The 17188-nt window shown below is 35.7% G+C and overlaps 1 protein-coding gene across 1 annotated transcript; it reads right to left on the minus strand.

Moving 5' to 3' along the window:
* Window positions 1–9702: 9702 nt before the first annotated feature.
* LOC149007358 (nitrate regulatory gene2 protein-like) lies at window positions 9703–14247 on the minus strand. Its single transcript, XM_089165671.1, has 4 exons — window positions 13056–14247; window positions 12519–12694; window positions 11855–12078; window positions 9703–10640 (listed from the first exon to the last, which is right to left on the minus strand). Exons 1-4 carry the CDS (start codon window positions 13945–13947, stop codon window positions 9845–9847), a joined length of 2088 nt encoding a protein of 695 aa, XP_089021797.1. The 5' UTR covers window positions 13948–14247; the 3' UTR covers window positions 9703–9844.
* Window positions 14248–17188: the final 2941 nt, after the last annotated feature.

A 17188-nucleotide genomic window follows, 5' to 3' on the forward strand; every position in this document is an offset into this window, starting at 1 on the left:
AATTTAGGAAACACCACAGAGCAGGCTGATGCCTTAAAAACATTAGAACAAATGTCTTTAACAGATTATCGATATATTAAACAATTTTGTAATGATTACATGTATCATGGAATAAAATCTGGATTATATTTTAATAAAGAAATAAGTGACAAACTATTCTTAAAATTACCCGGAATATTAGGACAACAAATACTCGAAGCTTGGAATAAATTTTTAAAAGACAATGCTGAGCATATAACTAAAGCAAGATATGCACGGTCTCGGTATAAAAATACAATTTATAATGGAAACACTCAAAGCTAAATGTGCAGACCAATTAGCACAAAAACAATTAAAGGGTGATAATAGCTATTGCGATATAATGTATGTCCCACAACAATACAATAGAAATATACCATTCTATAGAAAACAAGCTAAACAAAATAGAAATTACCAGAATTCTAAATACAATACAAATCTCACTAAAAGCCAAAATAGCTATACTAGTAAACCTCGAAAAACAAATTCCAATTACTCTATCCGAAAATCTACAACTAAAAACCATTTTTATCTCAAGATAAACATGTTCGACGATATGACCCTCGACGGACATATAAACAACAATTAAAGTGTTATACCTGCGGCAATACAGGACATTTTAGTAATAATTGCCCAAATCTACAAAATACATATACTCAGAATGCTTATTTAGTACAAAATACAAATCAAGCGTTATTAGAAATTGATAAAGATGTTTCCGACACCGAAAGCATTTATAGTATAATTACTATCCATGATAGGGAAGATATAGAACAAGAAGATCTTGAACAAAAACCAATAGAAGAATTATTCCACAACATCAATTTAAACCATATTTATTAAATGACAAGTTGTTCTCATAATTGGATAAACAACAAAGGCAACCTACAAATAGGATGTCTTTACTGTGGCTTTTGGCCATCTTTACAAAACCGGTATCAATGTAACAAATGTTATAAAGAAGCCTGTAACTCTTGCCTTACTGGCAAAACCTCTCCATTTTTACGCACACCCGAATATTCAAATATAACTCTTCTCTCACCTACCTCAACCCAAAACACACCAGTTATACAGACTCCCACAGCACCTTCTGATCTTCGATTAACACAAATTGAATCAAATAATGCACAACTTCAAACTCGCGTTTCAGCCCTCGAATCTGATATCGTCTCTATTAAATCTGATATTCAAACCATGCACACAACTCTACATACCTTAACATCCAAGGTCCAATATATTACTGAATTATTACAATTAAAACAACATTCTCAATCACCGCCTACCGAGCTCTACAACACTGAATATTCCACAAACTCTGACCCCGCTTCTTTTCCCACTTTCCAATGTTCACCTCACCCAACTTTACATACTCTTTTGGTCAAAGTCAAACTAACAATTCTTTCCACCAACAAAGAGATATTTCTTATAGCCCATGTTGACACCGGATGTACAAAAAACCTCCTTTCTTCCCATTTTATCTCTGAACATGATACTCAGCCCATATCTGACCCACAAACTACGCTCAGTTATGGTATTGATAATATTCCCCATATATATACTCATCAACTCAAACCTTCCACAATTGCTTTTCGCAACCATTGTAAACAATATTCTCTTTCCTACCCCCTTGACACTGTTTATATCAAAACTGACATGCCCCCTTCTATCGATATGCTTTTAGGCCTAAATTTCCTTTTAAATCAAAATGCGGGTCTTCTAATCACCAAAGAGGCCCTTCTTCTCTTTGATGGTTCTACCCTTACACCCACGGTTTCTACCAATGAATATCGCGCGTCACGCCGTCGCATCACCCAATCGTAGTCGGCAACTTCGCGTGGTGGAATCGTTAAGTCGACTTCCAAAACTCAAAAAACAAAACCCATTAACATTTCTTCAAACACATGCGCCAGACACGAAATCAATGTGGATTACCTCCACTTCAATTACAATATAATGAACATATTGCAGAAACTTCAAAAAGGAACAATGAATGACTTCTCATAATAGAACCTCAACATTTTGAACATCTAATCACGGGTAAATCTTTATATTATAGTCTTGACTCAAACAATGAAATCCAACAGATAATTAGAAATTTAGAAAAATTAGAAATCATAGCAAATGATAATCCACTTAAACATTGGAATGTTACAAAACCAATTTGTAAATTAGAAATAATTAATCCCGAAATGCGAATAGATACAGATGAAGTAAATATACACCTAAAGATAATGAAGAATTTCTATTACACATGAAAGAATTATTAGAATATAAATTAATACAAAAATCAAATTCTCGACATTCTAGTGCAGCCTTCATTGTAAATAATCATGCCGAACAAATTAGAGGAAAAACCGTAATGGTAATAAATTATAAAAGATTAAATGATAATACACATGAAGATTCTTACAAAATACCTGAAAGAGATTATTTGCTAAGTCATATACAAGATTGTACAATTTTTAGCAAATTTGATTGTAAATCAGTGTTTCCACCAAATAAAAATGCATAAAGACTCAATAGAATGGACAGCCTTTTTCTACAACCTTAGGACATTTCGAGTGGTTAGTAATGCCCTTTGGATTAAAAAACGCTCCATCTCGTTCTTTCAAAGACGAATGGATGATATATTTTTAAAACATAAGAAATTTGCTATAGTCTATATAGATGATATTTTAGTCTATAGTAAAACACCTCAAGAACATATAAGTCATTTGAAAATAATATTTGCCTAATTTATGAATAATGGTATAATTATTTCAAAAAAGAAAATGGAAATTGGTAAACAATACATTAAATTCTTAGGAATGGAATTAGGCAATGGTACTATTAAGTTACAACCCCATATTGCCACAAAAATACATGACTTTCCCGATAAATTAACATCTATAACACAAATTCGATCATTTTTAGGCTTAGCTAATCAAGCTAGACCTTTCATACAAAACTTAGGAAAATATTTAGGACCGTTACATCATAAAACTTCATCGAATGGCGAACACAGATGGAATAATCAAGATATTCTTCTTGTACAAAAAATTAAAAATCTTTTCTTAAATATTCCCTCATTAAGATTACCTACAGATAAGGATTATCGAATAATAGAAACTGATGGTTGTGAAGTCGGGTTGGGAGCTATTTTAAAAATTAAACCATCGTAACAACACCCTAAATCAACTCAAGAAATCAGTAGGTATAACTCAGAAAAGTTTAGTATAAAAACATTGACCTCTCGTTGAATACGTAAATTGAGGCCTTATTAAAAGGACTTGATTGTATGGAAATATTCTTAACAAATCGACCATTTACAATTAGAACAGACTGTGAAGCCATAGTCAAGGCATATAATAATTTAAATGAAAGGAAAATACAACATAGGAGATGGGTTCTTTTAAGAAACCATTTTTATAATAGAGGATATAAAATTACAATTGAACATATAAAAGGTGTAGACAACAAAACTGCTGATTTACTATCCAGGATACACCAAATTTTACAGGACCCTGGTTAACCACCTTTATTTTATGATTACACAGGAAGATGATATGATCCGAGATCTCATACAAAGGAGTAATACAACTCCAGAACAAAGCTCTACAAATTTCTCCTCCGATAACCCCCTCACAATTATTGAATAATACTTTCTCACCACAAACACGGCGTTTACCTGCCAAAGATAATGGGAACAATGGTAATTCAAATACCAAGCAGCTCGCACATTCCCTTCTTTCTCACCACACAGAATTCCCTCTCCCCCAGAAACTATAAACTTTGGAAAACATATTCTGTTCAAAAACTCTCACATGAAGTTTGAAAATAGCAATGGCTATATGATCAGTGATGAAGAGCAAATATGTTTGGACAACATATGGTACAATGCAAACAAGTGTATCACTCAACATAAAGCTATCTCAGGATTAGCCAATGCCATACATGCTGCTGCTTTCCTATACGGACAATTGCGAACAAAGAAAGGCAAGGCGAAGTTCTACGTCGTCTACCAAGGACACAATACTGGCATTTTTCTTGATTGGGAAGATGTTGCAGAAGCTACAAAGGGTTATCCCACTCCTTTCTTCAAGGGATATGAGACCCTCGAACAAGCACAGATTTTTGCCAAGTCGATGATTGGCCCAACATATTACGTAGATCCAAAACTACGTAATGCTCCTCCTCAACAACCTTCTTTCTCCAACATGGCTCGAGAGGAATACAACTTGTATACAATGCGAGCCAATCAAGAACAAAAACCGGGAACTCTTGGATCAAGTAGCCAATTGTTCTATGAGGATAAGCAAGTTACAAATAGAAAATGCTACAAAAGAAAGACTAATTCAGCGATTAGAAGCTTCGAACAAAAGCCTCTTAGCTGAGCTACAACTTTACAAAGCACAAGATACTCCATCAGCAAACGAAGCTCAACAAGTTGAACAAGTATCACCAGGCTCTAGCTCACAATCACCAATGGAGGCCTTCAAAACAGAAATACTTGGAGAAATAGAAGCTCTCCTTCAACAAAAATTCACACAATACGGCGGAAGCTATCGTGGGCCCATAAACCCACAGGACGAACAAGAAAGAACATTGACCCCACAAGAAGACACTGAATATGAAATAGTACGACGAAGACACAACAAAGGAAAGTCTCCGTCAACATCACAAAATCTACTGGAAATGTAGATTGAACAAAGGGGTGATTCCCTAACCATCCGTCTCACACCCAAATGACGTTAAACTTAGGGATGGTTTTTGTGGACCTTAACAAAACCACAAGGATTTTGGCCCAATCCATAAAGGACCACATGGTTCATAGGACAACCATGTAAAACTACATAATTGTCCTTAACCCTCGATCCGGGCTACAACAGGATCCATGCTAGTACCAAGCATGAAAAACATTGGGTAAACTAGGCCAGGCTAGTATAAAACCGGCTAACCCTGGACACGGGTTACAAAACGTAGTGTTCATCACACTTTAGCATGCTAAGGATAAAGGTATGCCGTGCAAGAACCCTGTCTGCAGAAAATATGGGTTACACACCCGAACCAAACCAATGTGGAATACAGTAGTTTTATGCTACATGGAATGCCACGGGGTGGTTCTTGAAGAAATACCAAATCTACGGTCCCCAGCAGAAGTACAAAGCTGCATGCGTAGAGGGTGTTGCATGGGATCATTCTTTAATCATTAAAGTGACACCTCAGTGGACAATGTTGTAAATACCAAAAAGGGCTAAGGGTATTCTAGTACCCTGAAAAATGTACCTTAGTCCTTTTACTTCCATCTTTGTAGTAAGTTGACAAGTGTAATAGTACATTACAACTTAGCTTAAAATGGTGACATGTGTCTTTAGGAATAGGAGGCACCCTTTGCCTATAAATAGAAGTAGTTAGTGTAAGAAAAAGGGGAGGAAGGATAGCAAAAGGATGAAGGTGAAGGTGTGAAGTCTCTCTCTCTCTCTTCTTGGCTCTCTCTTGTATCAAGCTCTCTTGTAACATGCTTTTGAAAAAATAAAGACAAGTTTACATAATGGTATGTTTGGATCCTTTCTTCTCTACTTAGTATTTAGTTAACACTTCGGGATCCCGAAAGGGAACCCTAAGTGGTTAAGATGTAGCTAATCTTGTGCCGTGTGTTTTATTCTTTTTTCTATTAATTTCTTAGAGGAAGGATTTGAGGATGAAAGCCTACAGTCGTGCTTCTATCATCTCTCTTAGGCCCCTCTAAACTTTGACATCATGCATCATCATGCACTTTATATGTATATTTACTTCTTTCATTTCTTTCTTTAATTTTTTCGAGGAAGGATTTGGGATGAATAGCCTACAGTCGTGCTTCCTTCATCTCCTAGGCCCCTCGATAATTTTTCATGCATCTCATTAGACCACATAACCATAAATGGTCGGCTCTGCCGCTAAATTTGGTGAAAAGTGGTATGCATTTCATCTGTAAATTCCTACTCTTGTAAATTTTTGGTATTCATTTTTCTTAATCTTTCAAACACGTTTTAATTATCTTGTTACAAGGATGAATCTGCATAAATTCCTCCCGTAAGACCAGTTTAATTTTAGAAAACTATTAAGATCCGATGTGCTAGTCCTAAATTCCAACATAAGTCCCGCTTGCCGTGTGCGTCGGGGCAATTGGTTGTGGCTGGACATTAGCTCGATAGACTTCGAAAGCTAGGCATGGATGGTGCAACGAAGGATTCGGAGTAATCGCCTTTTAAAATTGTTGAAAAGATTAAATTTTTATGTGTTTTACTCTTTACCTAATAAGGATTGAGATCGTTAGGAATTGTGTATCTTATAAGTCTGTTCTAGACCTCTTCTTCTTCTACCAGTCTCTTGAACTTCTTCAAGCCGGACTCATGTTAAGGATCGATAGGAACGAAACCCGGTTTCATAATTTCTAATAGGTCCCGCCAAGGGGAAACCTTTGGACTGCAGAAATACACCAGCTAGCATATGCTATGTGGAGTGTAACACCAGTAAGTGGTCCTTCCAGAAGAGTTTCGACTATTCGGTTACAAAGTCCAGTGACTTGGTTGTATTCTTGGTGACGGGACAGGAAGGTTGGTAATTTGGACAAACGGATCACAAAAGCCCCGACCTTCAAAATATCTTGAGGGTAATAAAAAAAAATAAAAAAAAAATAAAAAAAAACATCACTCGTGAACAAAGGTGAGGAGATTAAACGATTTGTTCGCCCCCCCCCAGCACCTGCGGGAACCCGCCAAAAAAAACGAAAAAATAAAGAAGGGGGGAAAAAGGAGGGATATATAAAATATATATATATATATATATATATATATATTATATATATATATATATATATATATATATATATATATATATATTTTTTTTTTTTTTTTTTTTTTTTTTTTATTTTTTTTTTTTGTGGGCCCCCCCCCCCGTTTTTTGCTTGAATGCAATCTTGGTGATTCACATCCCCATATTAATTGAAGATCACAGCCATCTCATTACACAATGTTGGAGTCAATATTTCCATCCTATGCACCTTCTATCTTGAGCGACAATCTATCATTCCATATCAAGATTATCTTATTGTGTTTGAGAATCATATATTATATTTATTTGTAGAGTCTGATATTATCAAATTAGAGAATATGCTAATTCCATTATAAATATGTAATCATATATTATTCTTTGTATTCAATATATCTTCTTTATTTTATAACAGAGCTAAAATTAACCTTAAATCTATTTTCTTCTTTACAAAAGAAACCACCAAATAAATGAAAGAATTGATTTTTCTTCTCTAAAAAGAAACCACCAAATAAAGGAAAGATGTGACTAAATAAAACTCAAAATAAAAACTAAATATGAGAAAATATCAAATTTAATTCAAAGTTGCTAATTGAAAACTACCTAATACATGCTAACAATTGTGCATGTTACCAAATTTCCTATCAATTAGCATCTTATATATTAATTTATTTATAAAACTTTTTTCATTGTGATTGTGGAAAATTTAGGGGTGGAGCTGTAAGTTTCAACAAACATAAGCATGTGGTCCCACCAATTTTTGAATTAAATTCTTAGAAGAAAACAAAAACAAAAATAATTTCAGAACAACACTTCCATTGAAGATAAATCTTACTTAAAAATCTATATGATTTATATTTTTTAGTGCAATAGTAAGACCCTCATTAACAAGTATCATGTTGCAACAAAAATCATTGCAATTTTGTGTAAATTCCAAGAATTACAATACACACACAAGTATTCATTTTTTTTTTTTTTCCTTCCAAATCACTGCTCCTACTATTAGAACTTAAATTTATAGTTTGAAACAGTTCATCTTTACCATGATGCACATTTTAATGGAATTAATGATGAAAAAACAACATCTCAAGAGATAATTCATTCACAAACTTTCTTGATCTGGGTCTTCATCATATTTTAAATGTAGACAACTAGTACTCTTTCAAATCCAAAATTGGTTTTAGAATATAAGATTTTTAAGATATAATTGACATTAAATATAGTTTCTATAAATGAAGGTAATGTCATCTTTTTAACTTCTTAATTTTAATGAAGGACAAAATAGTCATTACATGTTTAATGTTAACAGTTAGAAATGAAAGGAGAAATAGTAATTTCATAAAAAATAAAAAAAATAAAGTTTAATTAGTAATAAATAAAAAAAATTTATCAAACTAAAGTATAGAGGGACAATAGTAATTATTCCAATTATTTAATCTGTTATAATTTGATGGTAGGAGATTAAGTGTACAGAAAAGTGATTGATCTCCTCAAAAGGATGTGCTGGAGAATTTGTTTCAAAAAATGACCAAACAATTATATGGGCCAAGCCATTGAGTAACAGCTGCTACTTAAAGAGAGATCCTCAGACTCTAGCTCCTCTTGTTTAGCCCTGGAGATGATCCATGAGGCGAATGTATCTCTGAGTGCATGCATCACACCCTACTCAGCAAGTGAGTACGATTAGCTTTTCTCTACTGATATCTATGTAATTAATAAGTTGAGTCTCCTTTTGTCAAATGTAGATGGTGTGATTCACTAATTGAAAATGTACAGATGAAGGATGAGCTAACAAGAAGGATCAGAGTTTTGTTTTCATCGTCAACAGATAAAATTGATTGATTAAAAAACGAACCTGGACCTTCATACCTGAACGACGGGATTCTAACCTAGTGAAACAAAAAAACAAGAAAGGAGGACGACCCAGGTTCTTGATGAACCTTCACCTTCTAAAATTTTCTATTTTTGGATATAGGAAAAGGAAAATCTGGGTTCAATCGTAAGGAAAGGAGGTGGCATTGATACCATCAAACCACTCTAACCTAGTGAAAACAGAAGACAAGAATAAAAGAGCAAAATTCGATGCTGCAATTCAGGAGTAGAGCTTGTTCATACCTGAAATATGGGGGGACGACCAAGATTATTGTTGAAGCTCTCCTTGCATTCTTTGTTCGTGGGAAACAAGCTAGACGTTAGGAAATACAAAAGCTGAAGACACAATGCAGTTATGCACCTCTCAGTCTTCTCTTCTTTGTTCTTGGGAACAAAGGGATGAGAATGCATAAGTTGTCGCTTCATTTTCCCACTCACACGAAAAGAAAAAGAGATAAGAGGAGAAGAAAACAAATTTCGGTGAATTGGTTTGCAGTTAAGAGTTTTAGTCAATAAACCGGCACTACCCGCTTAAAATCTGAAATTTTTTCTGACACATGAAATACATGGCCAGGATTTAATCTAGCACCCAACTTTCCATCTTGGCCGTGAGCTGCTCGGACGTGGCACTACTCCCAAGCAAATCCGAAAAGGAAAAGGAAAAGGAAAGATATTGAATTGAACACGGATAAATTAAACCAAAGAACCAAAGTAAGCCAAATCAATTAGATTAAAACAAATCTTTACCACCTTGAAGGGTTGTCTTCAATTTTCCAAGACAGTTCTCTTATAGTCAGGGTAGGAAGAGGTTCATTCCTTGAGTTGAAGAGTTATTACTCTTTTCAGGGTAATAATTATAATTGTTTTGTATTGACCCAAGATTCGATTCACAACCCGAATTGAGCCATGACTGAACAAAAGATGGTTGGTTCCAATTCGAGTCTTCAGTTTCGGTTCACACTTGAATGTGAACCCATACAATTGGAGCAGAATAAAGTAACATAATGCAAAAATAGGTTTAAATATAATAATGCCATACAGAAAAATTCATTGGCAAGCAATCCTGAATCACCTAACATTTTATTTTACAAAATAAGGGTATAATTTACTATATGACTGACTGCACGCATGCTATACATGCACCATGAATCTATAAGATGAGCTCTCAGTTCAATTCTCCACAGGCAACAGGCCTCAAGTTCTCGTACATACCAGAACAATTTCGTGCAAAGTTTGACAAGGCATTGAAAAGGTCAGGCAAATGCAACTTGAGATTCTGCAATGACATCTCCCTCACATGTACACAATATTTCTTGTGGTCTTCCTCGTCCTCTTCCAACCGCTTTTGAAGGGCTTCCACGGCGAATTGCCTCATCAGAAGAGGGTCCTGATAGTTTGGATCTTCTGTTTTCTCTGTCTGTGTCTCTGTCTCATTAGTTGGTGTTTGTCTCTGCATATACTTATCGCGCAATTCAGTCAATGCTCGCTTCTTGCGTGCGAGCTCCTTCCTGGTTTCCTCAACTCTCTCCTTCTGTTTAAATTCTTCCTCTTGAAGTATTATGACTGCCTTGACCATATTAGCAAAGGTTGATATTGGTGTCTTGGCCATCTCATCAGGAAGCTTCTCAAGATTGTCTAACCAAGTTTGCACAAGGCCCTGGATTGGGGGCTGAAGAACCCTTGGTGGGGATGACACTTTCTCCTTCAAACTACTCTCAATAGGGATAAGATTTTGCTTCAACCAGCTGTTTAGAGCTCTTATGTGCTCTTTCTGATGGGTCACCAGCTTCTGGAACTGTGCATGCCACTCCTGCACCACACTGCATAGCTGCACGGTACGTTCATAGTGTTGCTGAGTTGTTTCCTTGGAAGCCTGAGAGAGGTCAAGCAATCTGAGCTCTTGAGTAATTTTCAACTGCTCAACATGATGGATATAAATTGTTTCCCACATTTCAGCCATCCTGTGATCCAGGCACCAAAATACATGCTGAGATCAACTTTTATTCCACACTCTAATGTAGCAAAATCAAAAGGGCTTTTGTGTGGGTTGGGTTTTTGTGTGTGTGTGGTGTGTGTGTGTGTGTGTGCGCGCGTTTGGGGGGGGGTTTGGGAGAGCAGTGCACAGCGCTTCATGATAAAAAAGTTGTTACTGAAAGACAAAATAATCACTTCTGTGGTCCTATGTCCAGTGCACTAGGATCCTACCACTGCAAGGTCCTGAAGGGGCAAATGTAGCAGCCTCACCCCTTGCTTTGCAGAAGAGGCTGATTGCAAGCTTTGAAATCGCAATAGAACAATCTAATCATTGCAGCTAGGCTTGGAGGTGAAATAAGGAGAAAATGAAAGGGAAGGTGAAGAGATCTCTCTGCTTATGGATTTGAGTTGATCCTGACAAGAATAGTTTACAGTAAACCAAGTATATCAACTTCTGCTTCCTACTTAGCACCAAGACTTGTAAAAAGAACTTCGGTGAAGTTGGTCTTGCTAGGGAAAGGAGAACAGGCACAACAAACCAAAAATTGAGCTATGAACAAAGAATGTTTGGCCCATTTTTCAGCTACGCGTCACAGAAGTTTATTCAAAACATGTGCATTTCTGAAGCCTTATAGGGTAGATGGGTTTCTAAGCAGCCGCAGATAGGAGTTAGGGTAGTTGCTGAAGGACATGTAGTGGTATCAATAACTAGTTTTACAGAAATGAGATTATATATATAAGAAAAAGCACATTTTTTTAAATTATTTTATTTATTTTGAGGTGGATCTTGGTTCAACTGTAGGTTGTTCCATTGTAACCAAGTGGTCACGCATTCGAGTCTCTAGGTAATACCTCTCTGCAAAGCAGGGGTGTACATTATAACCTGCAGTGGCAAAAGCCTCACATTGTATACTCTTATTTATTTATTTGAAAGTGGGGAGAGGGAAGAAAGACAAATCAAATGCCTGAGATGCTATACTCAGTACATGTAAGAAGTTCATAAACTGCACTTATGTAACAATCAGTTCCTAAAGCAACGTAGTTTGGGACTATGAACGATTTACCAAGGACAGGTAAATCAGGAGAAAGAAAAGCTAGCAGATAGAAGCAAACAAAAGTATCAGTTCAGAGATAAAATTAGAATTTATTTATAGAAAAAATTATTCTCCTGAATTCTAAACAAAATATTTCCACAACTTACCCACCAACAAGCTGCACAAGCAATGGGTACAATCGATCATCACGCAATCGGTTTATTTCTGCTACTGTTGAATCCAGGGATTGCATGTCAACAATGTATCGGGTGTGCAGATGGCTAACTGCTGCTTTTGTTTTTTCCATTGCTTCAGAATTTGTTCCCCTTTTCTTTTGCTTATTCAGCAAAGCAACCTTTTTCTGATACTCCAGTTTCAAAAGCTCACCAGCCTGATCAACGTGAGATGGAATTACAGTACACATCAGAGATTCCAAAAACAGTAATAACTAAAAAGCCAAAAGGTGGAAGATGGGGGTGGGGGAGAGGGAATGAGCCTATGGTTCCAAAATGTATCCACAGACAGATTTATGTGTCCTGCCATGAGTACAAATGGTCACTCAAAAGGCAGAGGCGGTCACGAGATTTGAGTAATCTCTTCGTAAAATATCACTAGGCAATGCAAAACATAAACAGTATGTAACCTAATCAAGCATCGTACAAAGTCATGAAACACCAATTTAGAACCAAGGGTTATCAATATTCACATGCCACACAATATGAAGGAAACTCTGTTTTGTTCTAACCAAAAAAAACAGAGAAGGTAACAAGAAATCAAATGAAAAAAATGAAAGAACTAAACAAAGATGAAACATAAAAATAGGTGACACACCTTAACTTCATCATATAGCTTTTTTTCCCATGCTAGTAACCTATCCAACACAGTGGCATGAGTATCATTCTCTTCCATGTCAAATTCATCCTTCTCATCACCAACATGAAGCTCACCCTTGAAGGATCTGTTCCATGTTATAACACGCATAACCTTTGCAGAATGGTCAATGTGTCCTGAAAACAACAAGAAGGCAAATTAAATATAACAATGAAATGAATGTATTTTCTATATATGGTTTTGTTTGACACCATTCCTTCCCCCCACCACCTTCTTCCCTGAAAAACCCAATCCTTGTTTCTTTATTTTATTCAAGGGTGTTAGGAGAAGAGGGCTTTTAGAGCTGCACAATCATCAAAACTACGACAATTCAAGAAGGAAACACCAAGGTTTCAGACAATATGCAACTAACATGTTCTCCAATGGAAGATTCAGACAATTGAATAATCTGGATTAGCATATCAAGCAGATAGCCTATCTGTAAGAATTGAAGGGCTTAAAAGAATCAAAAAAAGGAAGAAAGCAAGGCAAATTTACCTCGATTATCAGCAAAATTAGAATGGTAATGCAAGCGATTAACCTCGAGCATCTTAGATACGTCACGGGCACTCTCCGATGCCTTAAGGAAGTGATCGTCCAATTTATTTATTATCTGCAACAAATTAACACTCCTCGCAACCTTACCCACTCTCTTACCCTCACCAGGAGTAGGTTCCGAATGAACCCCTTGCTTTAACTTGTTCGACGGCTGTGGGTTCTTCACAGCAGGCTGCTCAGCCACTTCTTCCGGCGTCTGAGGCTCAACCACACCACCATTACTTCCAACGTGTTCATCACCAACAGAAGCATTTTCCTTGTTGTGATAGAGATGATCATAGGTATCGGGCCTCATATCATTAGGGTCATAGGAAGATGTTGGCATTTCACTTGAGAACAAATAATCGGCGGCGAGGTCGGCGAGGTCGTTTTGAGATGAAGGCAGCGTCTCCGGTTGGTGGGTCCTTGCAGAATGAATCAGGTTGGAATTATGATTATCATTTTCAATCTGGGCTTCTTCATCTCCTTCTTGAATTGGTTCTTCAGATTTTAGTTCGGACTTGGGGGCAGAGATTTTGGAAGGCATACTTGCAGAACGAGGCAGAGGAGGAGGAGGAGGAGAAGAAGAAGGAGAATTAAATTTGGGTCGTGGTGGACGCTGGAGGATTTCGACTGGCGGTTGAACTGGGAATTGAGATGGGCGAGGATCATTAACCTCTCCCTCGGCATAATCGCTAAGGGCAGCGCCGGTGTTCTTAAGGGTGACAATGTAGGCGGAATGAGCAGCGGCAAAGGCGTTGCGGGAGGAGACAGCATCTCGCATGTATCGCTTTCTGTCCTTGCATCGAGACACAGATTCCTCATTTTCGATCTTTGATTGCGAGCAACCCATTTCCAGAACAACTTCTTCTTCTTCTTCTTCTTGGTTCTGCTACATAGGAGTAACTTCGCATTTAGAATTTTGATCACCGAAGTGGGTTATAATTCAGAACTGAGAGGAGTGAAGGAGGAGTCGAGTCCACATGAATTTTCTCTGTAACTGTTATAACTGACTCAGTGGTGTATCGGCAGCAGCTGTAGGCCTGTAGCAGAAGAGAAGAGAAGAGACTAGAGAGAGAGAGAAGGGTCTCGTGTTACTCTGTTCCAAGTCAGAAAGAGAGAGAAACTGAATTGAACACGCTGCGCTTGCTTCGCTGAGATGGTTTTTAGTGCGACTCTCGTGCCTGTCAATCCAGAGTCTTATGGCGTGAGGGGTTCCAATGGTTTAAAATTTAACCCGAACCGATCAAATTCAAATTGAACCGGACCAAAAATACGATAAGGCGGCATTTCGTAATGCGCTAGAGAACTGTTTTCGGCTTTTTATCGTTTTAATACACACAAAAACGACTTGGCTGATCAGATTGTTCTATCGTTCTCAAGAAATGAACCGGTTAAATCTTTATGCCTGGTTTTTTGCAAAACAACTTTGACATGTTTCATCATTCTCAAGACAAAAAAGCAACTTTTATTATAAATTTCTCTCAGGCATGATTCAACTCCTTTTTCTTATAACAAAAATTAAATATTAAAGACTTTAAATAAAGAATAATTACTTGTGTTTCCCCCTAAACTATAATTTAATTTCTATTTTATCACTTATAATTTTTTATAGGGATAATTACTATTGCCCCCCTGTATTATAGCTTTATTACTAAAAGAACCCTACTCCTTATGAAATTATTGTTGCCCCCTTCTATTCTAACAGTGTTAAGCGACCGTTAAGGTTGAATGTTTAATGTCTATTTTGCCCTTTTACAAAAAGAATGCCAAATAAAATATTATCCTCATTTAGAAAAAAAAATCATATGAAATAATTTTACATGTGTATTTTTATCATCTTGAATTAAAAAGAAAAAGGCACCATATTGGTAGTAGGACTTCTTAAAATAGCTAACGTCAAATTAGATAAATAAATAATAATCTATTGGAAGTAGAAACTTCTTAAACTAATAACATTAAACTAGAAAGTAAATAACAAAATTAAAAATAACACAAAAAATTAGGAATTACTATTTTTTTATTACCAAATTGAAAAGTACATATCGAAATTTGAAAATGTGTATCCCTTGATTTTCTCTCTTTTTTTAGACTAGGAAAGAAAATTGTTTAAATAGGTTTAAGTTTTCCCTAATTATTCAGAATAGTAATGTAATTTAATATAAAGTGTAAATAAATAATATAAGCCTATAGGGTTAATTTGGGATTTTTAAATAAATAAAATATGCCATATCATCATTTAACTAACGGAGTTTAATAGTAGGGGGACAATAGTAATTACAAGCAAAGTTGAAGGTTGAATTAGTAATTTCAAAAAGTACAAGGAATACATTAGTAATTAAGCTATAGTACAGGGGGACAATAGTAATTATCCATTTTTTAAATTACTAATCTAACTTTAGACTTTATTTGAAATTACTAATGGCTATCACTATTAAGCTTTGTTAGTTAACTGAGAGTGTGGAATACTTTCATTTTTCAAAAACCCCAAAACAAACTTAAGGTTTGTTTCCATTTATTCATCTCATCAAATTCGATTATATGATATCCAAAATAAGTAAAATATAAGGGCAAAATTGGTCTATTATGAAGTTTTTTAAATAAGGGCAATTTTTTTTTTAATTATAATAATGAATGGCAAAATAGACATTACATATTCCATTTTAATAGCCTCTTAATGCATTTAGAAGGGGAAGAATAATAATTTCATAAATAACAAAGCTCTATTAATAATTAAGCTATATAATTTGGGGGCAACAATAATTATCTTTTTTTATTTTGTTTTTTGTATCTTAAATATTAAAGTGCATTAGACTTTCGGAAAGGAAGAAAAAAAATCAAGCTTATTTTATATATATAGTATTAATGGCATCTTTTATCATAAAAATTGTGCTTAAGAACATAAATTAGCAAATGCAAATTTGTTTTACAATCATTCTCAAAAATTCTAAATACAATGCTTTTACTAAAAAGCCAAAATTGTGCTCAAACTACCCTTTTTGATGAAAATGCCACAAAATGATACTAATAAAGAGTGTTGTTCTTAGGAAACACCGTCACCAAATGCCTACTAAGCTTATGCTAAGAAGGATGTAGACAGATCAAATACATATATTAGTAACAATACGAGCTTCTCAACTCTAGATCCTCTACCACATAGAAATGAAATTTTATAACTCACGTGGTTGTATTCTTGACGCGTGTCTAATTTCAAAACAAGACATTTCTTTTTCAAGTGAAGTAGCTAAAATAAATTTTAAATATTATTAATCATTATTATTTATTATTTTAAACAATTTAATAAAATATGAGAATCTTGTATTTAAGTTGGCACGTGTAAAAAATTCTACTATGTAGATTAAAAAATTTTCATTTCCATGTTGGTAGAGGATCACAATTCGAGCTTTTATATTATGTAAGGAATTTCCCCATCTCCCCCTACACAAAACTCAAACATCATTAATTACTGACATGAAGAAAATTACACCGAACCCATCGAACCGGGTTCGTACCCTCTGTCCCGATTAGACCATAATCGGGACCCACTTTAACATAATCTCATTATCGTATGAGGGCGTTGCACTATTGTTACCAGTCATTAACGACCTCCTGAATCTTGCGGTAGGCGGAGCTAACTTATAGGAAGCAACTATCATCAAGGTGGAGAGGGAATCATGCTAAGGTCTGTAATTACCTGCACCCCCGAACATCTAGGGTAGAATCCTACAATCGGACGGTCATCCTCTAAGATCGTGAACTCATCTTACAGTCAAGAATTGGAGGTAAAGTCTATGTAAACGAGTGACTCACTCACTCTAGAGGTATCTGAATCGTTTCCCTAAAACTCGTATTCATTTTTACGCTTTACATCTAGCAAGAGCTTTATGATCATTTCAGCAACTGACTTAAGTTTCGGAGGTAGCCTCCCGACCCCCATGGTCGGGCCACGTCTAACCATCTTTTGCAGGTTATCTTCATAGATCCGGAGACTTAACAACTTCTGGACGCATCAATTACACATATCATTTTTGCAAAAATACCGAAATAGATATAAATACCTAATAGGATCCATTTTCTTCTCTATGGTAATTAAT

This window comes from Hakea prostrata, chromosome 8 (genome assembly GCF_041222555.1).
Source record: "Hakea prostrata isolate BN-2017 chromosome 8, UWA_Hpros_2, whole genome shotgun sequence".
NCBI lineage: Eukaryota > Viridiplantae > Streptophyta > Magnoliopsida > Proteales > Proteaceae > Hakea > Hakea prostrata.

Bases quoted from the DNA above. Each gene is read 5' to 3' on its own strand.
- LOC149007358 (XM_089165671.1), bottom strand. From the start codon at position 13,947: ATGGGTTGCTCGCAATCAAAGATCGAAAATGAGGAATCTGTGTCTCGA. The intron at 12,079-12,518 runs GTGTGTCACCTA...CACGTTGATCAG, and splicing joins AGCTATATGATGAAGTTAAG to GCTGGTGAGCTTTTGAAACT. The intron at 10,641-11,854 runs GTAAGTTGTGGA...CCTGGATCACAG, and splicing joins CTTGTGCAGCTTGTTGGTGG to GATGGCTGAAATGTGGGAAA.